General features: G+C 42.9%; 1 protein-coding gene across 1 annotated transcript; it reads right to left on the bottom strand.

Moving 5' to 3' along the window:
• Positions 1 to 4396: 4396 nt before the first annotated feature.
• On the bottom strand, positions 4397 to 6405 carry KCNJ14 (potassium inwardly rectifying channel subfamily J member 14; the record flags this gene model as incomplete). Its single annotated transcript, XM_083378825.1, has 2 exons — positions 4397 to 4951; positions 5707 to 6405. The coding sequence occupies 2 exons, from the start codon at positions 6403 to 6405 to the stop codon at positions 4397 to 4399; spliced, it is 1254 nt and encodes a 417-aa protein (XP_083234951.1).
• Positions 6406 to 12377: the final 5972 nt, after the last annotated feature.

The raw sequence follows: 12377 nt of genomic DNA on the forward strand, positions 1-12377 counted from the left end.
TAGGTGGCCAAAGTACTTGAGTTTTAGCTTCAGGATCTGGCCTTCTAAAGAGCAGTCAGGATTGATCTCCTCTAGGACTGACCGGTTTGATCGCCTTGCAGTCCAAGGGACTCGCAGGAGTCTTCTCCAGCACCACAGTTCAAAGGCCTCAATTCTTTGGCGCTCAGCCTTTCTTATGGTCCAACTTTCACTACCATACATTGCAACTGGAAAGACCATAGCCTTGACTATACGCACTTTTGTTGACAGGGTGATGTCTCTGCTTTTTAGTGTGCTGTCTAGATTTGCCATGGCTTTCCTCCCCAGGAGCAAGCGTCTTTTAATTTCTTGGCTACAGTCCCCATCTGCAGTGATCTTGGAGCCCAGGAAAATAAAATCTGTCACTACCTCCATTTCTTCCCTCCATTTCTATCCTGACTCCATCCTTTTTTCATCCATCCATCCATCCATTCACCCACCCACCCACCCATTCATCACATTTCTATACTACCTACCTTACCTAAGTGATTCTGGATAGCTTAACAATAAAAAACATGTTGCAAAATGTAAAAGCATAAATAAGAACAAAGTTTAAAAGCAAATTAGAAGGTTACAGAATTAAAAGTTAAAAAGGGGGAGAGCGCACACTCATAACACCAACCGTCCCCAGGCTTCTCTTAACACTCTTCAACCCCTGCGTGTAGATGACCAGGCTGAGCCAAGGACGGGGTCAAAAGCATCATGAATTTGGAGTCCCCATGTCCCCATACGAGACCTAAGTCCAGCCCCCTTGAAGTCTGTTGACTCTTATCTGCTGCCAATTTGTCTTGACCATTAGTAGATCTGATTCTTGTGCACAGGTGGCATGAAATAAACTCATAGTGCTTTTGAACTCTATCCCGGCTGCTTATTTCTTGTGCATAACATTATGCCAATTGGCAGAACCAGGTCTTAGCACTCTTTCTGAAGTCAAGAAGAATGGGGGCCCACCTCACTTCTGGAAGTAAGGTGTTCCAAAGAGTGGGGCCACAGTAGGGAAGGCTCCCATCCTGGATCCTACCATTAAAAAGACTTTAACCAAAGGGATCTACAACAGATTCCCTCTGCCTGACGGGGTGGAATGGGATGATATAATTGGGATGAGACCGTTTCTGAGGTAACCTCCTACATGTGAACCTCAAGAAGAGGGCTCTCAGTTGTCCAATAGAAATGTCATTTTATTCAAAGGTTAACCTAGCCTTGTGCATTTTCATTTGTGACATTTAAGTAGTTTTTATACTGCACACTGGTTTCAGAGTTGTCAGAAATTAGAGGGGGACATGGCTTTTGTTAGGCATATGGTTATAGCCTACCTGGTTGGGTTGGAAATATATAAACCACGATGTTATAACCTTAAGGTGCTAATTGGCCAATGGGTGTGTAAGTTTTTCCAATGGCCATAAGAGGGAGCTAGAAACGTGGCTTCTCTCTCTCTCTTTGCTTTCATTGTTTTTGCTTTTTGGCTTACTACCGTGTTAAACCTTAGGAACTGTGTACTTGACCTTCAGACCGGTAAGAAGACATTGTATTTTGGATACTCCCTGGACTGTTGCTGTTGCTTATCTGTTGTTATTCGTGTATGACCTGGACTGTTTATTCGGATTGTGTTTTTGTTTTTACACCTAATAGTAAAGTATTTTTCTGTTTATCACAGCTCAGTGTATCTGTGTGGTTACTGTGTGACTCTTACCATTCTCAGTACGCTTTTGCCTGTGAAGGTTCCTGATAACTCAAGAAGCACTTTGCTAACAGCTTCAATCAAAAAATAAACCAAGACCCTTCTTGTATCATGAAGGACAAAGATCTGGGACCAAATTTTCCCGAAGAAACTATATGGATCAAATCACAATAGGTTTAAGAAGACCTTTGTTCAAATCTCTATTTTTTTTAAAGTTTCCTTACAGAGCCACTTGCTTTCTTTCAGCCAATCTTCAGCCAAGGTTGATGCGATAATAAAATGTGTGGTGGAAGGAGGGAAGATATTCGTATATCTATGAGCCTTGAACTTCTTAAAGAAAAGACAATAATAATTCATAGCCAGTTATTGGTTTAAGAGGTAGCCCAAATCTGAATCATCAGAAAACAAATACAGGTAGGATTCTTCCTCACATATAGAAAAATGTGATATGATGATGATGATGATGACTGAAAACTTATATTTGTATAATTGTATCTCAAAAATTTGCCTGTCAAGGTATACCAAATATTCCTACCCAGTGCTTTTTTTGTAAAAGAAAAAGGTGCCGGAACTCACACATGTCATACAACCCGCCTTGCCTACCCTACAAGGTTCCATCCAAAAAAGGTGCCGGAACTCCGTTCTGAACGTTCTATGAGGAAAAAAGCCCTGTTCCTACCCATGGAAGAAGAAAGGAAATAAGCTGTGATGTTAAAGGTGAATGAAGTGCAGATAGTTATTATTTTCTTTCTAGACACACCAGAAGCAACATTGGGATGAGATCTTAGACCAAGGTTGGCTGGTCAAGGTAGAGAACATCAACAATATGGAAGTAGCCGTAGGCAGACACAGGTCACTCAGTAAAGAAGCATGACAAAACAGTGGGTATTTGACCTCTGCCCCAATCTGGAGGTAACCTTCACATGTCAATCTAAAATATGCCCTTGGCCTAGAGATTAGAGGCCCACGAGAGGATATTTTAAGTTTAAGGACAATGCTTTATCACTTGAATTTGTCATCTGCTTATGTTGGTGGCGAGGAGTTCTTGACATTCTGTCACATTATTGGCACCCAAATGAACACCGGGTGCCAGTGCTTTGGGGTCCAGGGTGATAGGAATGAAAACTGTGAAGAGGGTACAGCCCAATGCGTTTGCCTCTACCCGCCCGTGTCGCTGGCATAAAACAAGATTAATGACGGAACTGTGTCATATTAATCTGAGCTCCCAGCGGCAAATCCAATCTCAGCTATCACCTCTTTGACCTTCAGCCTATGTTGCTACCATCCACCAGCTTGGGTAGCAGCTGTTTGGGTCAGGATTTTTCATAGCTCTGATATGCATCAAGCTTTGGGGAGCAGATGATTGGACTGAGATTTTTAATGTGATGCTAGGATAATCTTTCTTTCCTTCCTCCCCAATCCATCCTTCTTTTCCAGCCATTCCTCAGTTAGCCATAGAGCAAGTGGGCGGAGGAGAGGCACTGAGCTCAGCAAAATACAAGTTTAAAAGTTCTGATCCAGGTGCCACAACTATTTAACAAGCTTCCATCTGTGTCACTGAAATCAATGGGAGCACATTAGCAGAAGACAAAATATTGACCGGGTTTGTTATCACTCATGGTATGACACGGGGAAAAGAGCAGAACAGAACAGATTTAACTCTAAATCTATAGTTCTCTTTGTTTGCCTTTCAAAAATTAATTTTAGAGTGGGCAGCCTTTCATATCCCTGTTAATGTGAAAGTTTATATGTATGTATTCCCAGAAGGATGAAAAAAAAAATGATATGGCTATCACGGGTTACGTTGCATTTTTAATGAAATCACTTGTTTTGTAGTTCCACGTGTATGTTATGCAGCACACTACATTATCCATTCTTATAAAGACTCCTTTATTCCAAGTATTATCAGACCACAATAATAAACTTCTCAGCATGTGTACTTGTTAAGAATTTCCAGTTACTTTTGCAGGACTAATTAGGAAAGGTTTCCTTATCTGGGCGTGAGAAAGGGGTATTCCTGGGGTGTACGATTAGGTTATTGCCCTGTGGATATATCATTTCTATCTCTGAAAAGAAATGCACATCTTTAAACTTGGCAGAACTGCTTCATTATAGACCAGACATATTCCAGTTCTGTAGAATTTCACCTAACCATCATTTCCACTGTTCACAGAATGCTTCTTCTCCATTTGCTTCCTGGAGCTTCATACACGAGACAGCTACGATGGGGCAGCCACTAGTAGAGCATCATCAAGCATCTTCTTACAGAGCTTTCAAGCTCCTTACCATAAACATATTGTTGATCCATCAGACTTCCACCTAACTAGTGTTATCTTAATTTGTATTACCACAAACATCAGGTTATACATGGGCTGTTTGGAAGTCCATGAAATGGGTATTCTTTCTCGCAGTTTTGTCTGGGGTAAAACTTCCCCTTTCCCCTCACATAGACGTAAGTGTGATATCTATAACCCCTTAACTCTCCTCAGAGACAAATGATCTAGAAAAGTCTTCCATTCATTCCGTGCTATTTCTTCTAGCAGCGACCAAGCTGAGGTGTTTGATTTGGGGGTACAGTCAGTCAAAGTATGAAAATGTGGTCCTTTGGCCAATTGTTTTAACAGCCCAACTATGTGAAGTCTGGTACGGGTGCTACCTCTTCTTTCCTCAGCTCTCCTCAGTTGAGGGACAAGGATCCCGTCACGTGGTGGTAGTAGTTGTTTCATTCTCCACACTCACCCGCTGTTTTCCCTGGCTTTCTTCCTCCTCCTCTTCCTCATGGCAGGTTGTAAGTGCCACTTCATTCTCATAGCAGAAGGAAGAACGAGCAGCAGTGGTTCCAATGGGGGAGACCCTGTATCTACGTTGGCTGAGTTCCTTGGCACTGCATGCTGGGGTTCCAGGCACCTCGTATGTACGATGGAAGTGCTGGTAATCAACCTCATAGTGCCCACGCCGTTCAAAGAGTACAGGTTCAAAGCGATGTCCCCAGCGCAGTTCACTTGGCAGATAGGAACTACGGCATTGAGTGGTCATGGCAGTAGCTTCTACCATACCTTCCAAAATGACCACCAGTTCAAAGTCAGCGTTGGCCAGCTCCATAGGACCGTACTCATAAAGAGGGCTTTCTGCATCAATCTCGTGCACAATGGTCACAGGAGAGACCAGAAAAATGCGGTCAGTGCCACTATCAAAGCCCACATTAACATCACTGTGATCCAGGGGAATGTACTCGCCTTCAGGGGTCACACGAGGCTGTGTGAAAAGGAGACAAAGGAAGGAGGAGAGATTATATATTAGGCTTTTTATTTAGGACAAGGTGTAAAATCCATTCTGTGGAGCCAATAGTCATTTCTGATGGTTGAAAAAAAATATGAGATTGAAGTTGTTGGCTCTCTCAGTGTAAAGCCTAGATCGGGGGTCCCCAACCCCTAGTCTGTGGATCAGTACCGGGCTGCAGCATGCCAGCAACTGGGCTGCACAAACGAGCAAAGCCCCATCCGCGAGATGCAAGCAGCACACAAAACCACATACACTCCAGTCCATGGAAAAACCTCTCTCCACAGAACCGGTCCCTGGTGCCCGAAAGGTTGAGGACCTCTGGCCTAGATCACACCAAGGTTTCATTGCATGATTGTCACATGGTATGAAGGGCTTAAACAGCCTATTTGTGTTTGTGAACATGCTCTATATGCTACTCAGAAACCAACCTTGTATTCATCATTCCTTCCAGATCCACGTAATTCAGCTTCTCTCTTCTTAAACCCATGTATCCATCCATTCATCCATCCATCCATCCTATATTAATATTCCTGTAGCTGCTGTTCTCAATGTTCCAGCCAGATTTGTCTCCTCCAAATTTTCTCTTGCTGTCTCACCCTCTTCCCAATCCAGATTTTTTTTTCATCCTTTCCTGTACCACTTCAGTAATTGTAGAATATATCTTAAAATTTCCCCAATTGTCTGACTGCTTTTCTGTCTGTTACTGTTCCTCACCATATCCTCCTTACCTGCAGCAGCTGGGCACGGACGTGGGCCTCTACCAGGTGGCTCTTCCGCAGGTTAGCCACACGCCACATAAGGCAGAGCTTTCCATCTCGCATGGCTACCACAGCAGTCTCGCTAAAAACAAGGGTCTCGTTGCGTTTCTTTGGCTTGGCTATCTTGGTCATAATGGCACCAATGACGAAGGCATCAATGATGCATCCCAGAATGCACTGCAAGACGACAGCCAGGACAGCCGAGGGGCATTCCTCTGTCACGCTACGGAAGCCATATCCAATGGACGTCTGGGTCTCCAAGGAGAAGAGGAAGGCAGCCATGAAACTGGTGACCTCGGAGAAGCAAGGCCTTGAGTTGGGAGGGTGCTCAGGTGCAAAATCTCCATGAAGTACAGCAATGAGCCAGAACGTGAAGCCAAAGAGAAGCCAGGAGAGCACAAAAGAAAGGCAGAAGATGAGGAACATCCAGCGCCAGCGGATATCCACACAGGTGGTGAAGATATCGGTAAGATACCGCTGACCCTTTTCACTCAAGTTGACAAACTGTACGTTGCAGTGGCCATCCTTCTTCACAAAACGGCTGCGTGGCTGGATGGTGACGAGTTTGCCATTGTGACAGTTTTGGGGGGATTCCACTGACTCATCTTCTTGGAGTTCTCCTGCCCCACCGGCCTCACTGAAGTGCTGGATGACTTTGGCCACCCCCATCTCTGAGGTATGGGGAGTTGTCCTGGCCAAGGTGAGGTCAACTAGAGGGAATTGATGGCCCAGCCTGGATGCTGTGCAAAACAAGCCAATCCTTGTTGGGGAGGTGTTAACAAGAGACACTCCGGTGCAGGAGCAACTTACAAGCTTTTGTCAACCTGGAATTGGAAAGAGGAGACAAAGCATATGGTCAGCTTAATATATGGCACTAATTGCAAAAAAAGTTCAATGGCTGATTTTTTTCCAAGGAATGGTGGGAAGCTGAACTAAACTGAAAGGTAGAAATTTGTTCAACATTTTAGAGTCACTGAACATGTTCTTTAGAAATATAGGGAACGGTTGCTGGAATTGGGTAGGTGTAGTTTAACGAAGGGACGCGGTGGCTCAGTAGGTTAGGATGCTGAGCTTGTCGATCAGAAGGTTGGCAGTTTGGCGGGTCGAATCCCCAGTACCGCGTAACAGAGTGAGCGCCTGTTACTCATCCCAGCTTCTGCCAACTTAGCAGTTTGAAAGCATGTAAAAATGCAAGTAGAAAAATAGGAACCACTACGGTGGGAAGGTAACAGCGTTCCGTGCGCCTTTGGCATCTAGTCATGCCAGCCACATGACCATGGAGACGTCCTCGGACAAGCGCTGGCTCTTCGGCTTTGAAACGGAGATGAGCACCGGCCCCTAGATTTGGAAACGACTAGCATGCATGTGCGGGGTAACCTTTACCTTTAGTTTAACAAAGAGAAGAGAGAGGGGTGACATGATAGCAGTGTTCCAATATCTCAGGGGCTGCCACAAAGAGGAGGGACTCAAGCTATTCTCCAAAGCACCTGAAAGCAGGACATGAAGCAACGGATGGAAACTAGTCAAGGAGAGAAGCAACCTAGAACTAAGGAGAAACTTCCTGACAGTTAGAACAATTAACCAGTGGAACAACCTGCCTCCAGAAGTGGTGAATGCTCCAACACTGGAAATATTTAAGAAGCAACTGGACAGCCATTTGTATGAAATGTATAGGGTTTCCTGCCTGAGCAGGGGGTTGGACTAGATGACCTCCAAGGTCCCTTCCAACTTCTTCTTCTTCTTCTTCTTCTTGTGTATTTTCTCAGCTTGCGAAATACTTCTAGTATTAGAAGATACTTTGCTTTCCTACAGGATCTCAAACTATAGACAGTTGTGGTTTTTTTTTTTTACAGAGTAAGAACCTGCTTTCTTTGAGCATCTCAAAATTTGCAGAATTCTTTTGGGGCTTATTGTGATTCCAAGCCTAAGTCAGAAGTCAAACCTAACTAGAAGCCTACATTACCGTGAGCCTCAGGGTAAGAATGGAACTATTAAGTGTAGAGGGCAGAATACAAAGTGCATTCAGCCGTGTGCTAGGCTGAAGCTATGGCACAAAATGAGACTGCAGTTCTGAACGGCCAAAGCTACTTTTTAACGGGCCCCAATACGATGAGCTCATATATAAATATATTTTAAACTGGCAAATGAGCCTCTGTGAAAAACCCTGATTGCTTTGTGACCTTTAAAATGCTTCGATGCAAATATTATACTGTTGTGATTTGAGGATTTCTGTCTCCATGCCCAGATATAGTACTTGCAATTTTAAATCTGTTTTAGAGAACGCTCAAATTAAGTTTAAGATGCCACAGATGTTCTGGACATCATTCACCTTGTTTTAGCAATCTTTTTGAACCTGTAGGAATGGAATGCTAGTAGTCAGAAAGATGGTTTTCCAGCACTTAATGGGAGTGACTGCCTATTGGACAATCAATATGCTCTCTGCCATTTCCCATCTGGTCTTCTATCGATTCTTCTGTCAGTGTATCACTTAAAATCAATCTCTAGCTTTGCTAATATAACAACAGTCTTGTTTTTATTAATTTTCACTCTTGTTAGTCCCAGTTAGCACTAAAGACAAAAAAAAAGTGTTTTTCCCCCCCCTCCCGTCTATGGCTGTCATGGGCTGACCTCATTAAGGCTGCAATTTTCTGCATGTTGGCCTGGGGATAAACCCCACATAAATCACCCAGAGTGAATGAGATAGGATCAAAGCAAAAGTCTTCCCAACATCGTTTTCATTTGGTTTTAGAACTGTCACAAATGAGGTATTGAGGATTCATTAGGTCCAAGAATAAAATATGTTTTCCTTTCCTTGATTCCCCACCCTGAGCCCTTAGAAACAGAAAACTGACAGCAAGGGGGGGGGGAACACCCAGTGGTCCATTGAGTCTTTTTTTTTTTAATCCCATTTATATCCCGCCCTTCTCTGAAGACTCAGGGCGGCTTACAATCTAAGAAGCACAAATCAATGTGCTTAGCAATAGCCTTCATTCTATGTATATGCCTGCTTATTAGGGCTTTTAGCCCCCCCCCCCAAGCGGCATTATTACAAAGTCAGCTTATTGCCCCCAACAATTGCCATTTGAATTTAATTTCTTTTGTTTTCTTTTTCTTTTTTTACATTTTAAATTTTTATTTTATTTTATTTTTATTTATTTATTTAGACGTTTTTATTGATCTTATTTTTAATTTTTGTTGGATGATAGACCCGTGTGTATCCCAAGCACATTTAAACTCAGTTACTGGTGATGACCTCAATTGAAAAGTTGCTTGCAGGCTTCCATTACCAGTTACCCCGTGGTAAGCTGGGCGGCCGACAAATTTAATAAATCATAATTGCTCTTTTTGTGAAGTAATACTCTCTAACGTTACTTTTGAATTTCCTTCCTATCAGCTCCTCGTCTTCTTTGCTTAACATCTATCCATGTTCTCGAATGATTTTGTGGAACTTGCAAGCTTGCTCTCCAGTTCTTCCAAATCTATTATCCTTCCATGCAGTTATGTTTTCCTCTAACCAAACAGCCTGACTATCTCTAATTTATACCTTCAATTGTTTTCTATTAAGTATTGGGGGGGGGGTAGAAATCAGAAAACAGTGCATTCTCAATATCTGAATGCTCCACATTTCTATAGCTGCTAAAGGCAAAGAAGGCCACCTCCCCATTCCTCCTGATGCTGACAACCTAACCCTAATAATATGATTTTCAACCTCTTTTCACTTTCCATTCTTATTCTTATTCAACTGAGTTACCTTCTAGTGGAAAAAAAACAGATTGCCATTTTTCTCTCTCTAATAAAACTTCTCTACCAGGCTAGAAACTTGTAGAGCATGAGTTCTAATCCTGCCTTACGTATAAAGCCAGTTGGGTGACCTTGGGCCAATCACTCTCTTTCAGCCCTAGGAAAGAGGAAAGATTCTGCAAAAATCAAGAAAACTGCAAGGACATCCCTAGGTAGCCACCAGAAATCAGCATTGATGTGAAGGCCCAATACTACACACACACACACACACACACACCTTCAAGAGCTACAGAATATAATCTGGGAAAGTTATTATTATTTTGGCGTGCTGTTGTATTGATGAAGTTTCCCCTATAGAAACCTGCCCCGATTAATTCTTGAGAGTGCAGGCACGGGGGAAAAAATTTAATAATATTTATTTATTTGCCTGTTAAATGTATTTGCTGCCTGTCTTACTGTGGGGCTATTCTACAATATATTAAAAGGAAGAAAAAGAAAGGGTTAGGGTAAACGGAAGAGAAGTAAAATAGTAGAACCATAAACTAAACAATGGAAAAGGAACACAGTCTGTGTAAAAAGAGCTGGTTCTCTTCTCACATTAAATATGCCAACTAAGAGACAACTTTCCTAACAATGAAAGCAGTTTGGCCGTGGAATTAACTCCTCAGAGAGATGGTGGGGAATTCCTTTCATCGGATAGGATCAAGCAAAAGCCAGAGAGCCATCATTCCAGGAGGCCTTAATTCAGATTCCTCTACTGACCCAGAGATTAGATTGGACCATCCCTCACAACTTTGCAATTTCTGATTCTTTATGCTACCTTCAGTGGGTTCTCCGCTATATCCAGGAAACCGATTTGCCCAGAAGTACCATCTCCCTAGAGCAGAAAGCGTACCTTTGGAGTGGAGTGTGTGCTTTATATTCGGTTATATTCCAGGTTCCAGTCCAGAGCATCTCTAGAAAGCATTGGGACAACCATCTGCCTGACTGTACCAGTTAGCAGAGAATTCAGTATTTCGTGGAGTTCAGAGGTCTAACTCTGAAAAAGGTAGCACCCCCCATTGCTCTCCTTTTTTCCCCCTCTGCTTTTTTTTTTACTATTATACCCAGATAATATCTTTTTTTTCCCACCTCCCTCCTCTACAAGACTCACCTGACGTACCTGGGATTTCTTGACTGCGCCTCCCAAGCTTCTCCCCCTTTCTTGGGAAGATGGCATCAGCAACAGAAAGCCTTCAAGCCCCCCAAGGAATGACTGTTGCAGGCACAAGGATAGGTGCCTAGAAAGTGTGGCCTGCGTTAAGTGAGGGCTATTGTGCTTATTTATCTGGAAGCCCAGGGTGTGGCTAGAGCCATCAATCGGCTTTGTCCTCAAGAAAGGCAAAGAATCCACATTCAGCAGCCCGAGGGAAGAAGAATGCAACAGGAAGGAGGGAAACCAAGCTGATTTCCTTCAGAAGATTGAGCATTATCAAAGGGAAGCAGAAATGCTACTGACTCCATTCAGGGGAACAACTTGCTCTGTCCTGCTCCATGTCTATGGGGAACTATAGGCAGAATCCCAATAAAAATCATGATGGTGGGGGAGCATTTTTAAAATAATTAATTGTGCCTTTAGTAATATTTTAATCTTCCACTTGAGAGAAATCTGTTACAATTAGAGCAGCGACGTTTTCTGCGGTACTGGAGTATGAACATTGTCAGGACAAATACCCTAGGTTTTGTCGGATTGCCTGCAGTGTAGAGCTATTAAAATGTGGCCTCTTGGCCAACGTGCACTCTGATCATTCATTTTCACTGCGACGTGACAATTCAGTGCTTCATGTGGAATCATGTAATTCTGTTACAGTGGGTGTGGCTGCTTGATTTGGTAATCGGTAAAACTTTGAATAAAACGTTTATGCAAGGGCGGGCAAGTGGTAGAAAATATATTCTCGTTTTGTTCATTCACAGAACAGTAAACCTCTCACTGGAGTACAGTGGCTGCTGTGATGTATGTGTCTCTCCTAAATAGAGTTATGTCATGGTTATTTTACCCACCGGAACTAAGGAGAAATCCTGAGTACAGGTAGCCTCAGTTGAGGCCAGAATTTCTGTTGTTAACCAAGATGGGAGTTAAGTGAACCACACAGTTCTTACTTTTCCCATTAACTTTGCTTGGCTGGAATGGTCACAAATGGTGATTGCATGAACTAGGGACAATTGTGTAAATACACGCTGATTTCCAAGTGCCTGAATTCTGATCATGACACCAGATGCTATGGCGGCCATAAGGGTGAGGACAAGTCATAAGTGACTTTTTTCAGCGCTGTTGTCATTTTGAAACAGTCATTGAATGAATGGTTGTAAGCTGAGAACTACCTTTGCACTTAGAAAAAAAAGGCCTATTATTTCATCTTCCTAAGAAGCTCTTTTCTCTTTTCCCAGAAAGGTACAGAGAGATTGTCCTGTTAAGGTAGGCTGGACCCAACTTTTTTAAAAAAAATCTAAAGTGTAGGCCTGTATTTCATTGATACCCACTTCTTATATGCCTCTATTGTTCTTATCCCAATAGTTCTTTGTGATTGCATGACCTCTGCTTCTCATATTCTGACTTGCCAGTCCAAATGTCATCAGTTCTATCTTGTTCCCTCACTGTCTCCCTTGCACGGATCTTCCTCCCTGACCTCTTAAAATCTGCCTTGCTATCTTTCCTTAACCCTCCCTTTTCTGTGAAGCATTTGAACAACTCCTTACAATTCTGCCTCTGCAATATCAGAGCCAACTTTTTACTTTACAGAGATGTTAATTTGTCCTTGGAAAGCTTTTGAGAACTACTATATAAGCTATGCATCACAGTGGCATAGCGTGGGTTGTCAGCACCAGGGGCAAGGCAAGTAATTTGCGCCCCCTAACCCGTG

This window comes from Vipera ursinii (assembly GCF_947247035.1).
Source record: "Vipera ursinii genome assembly, chromosome: Z".
NCBI lineage: Eukaryota > Metazoa > Chordata > Lepidosauria > Squamata > Viperidae > Vipera > Vipera ursinii.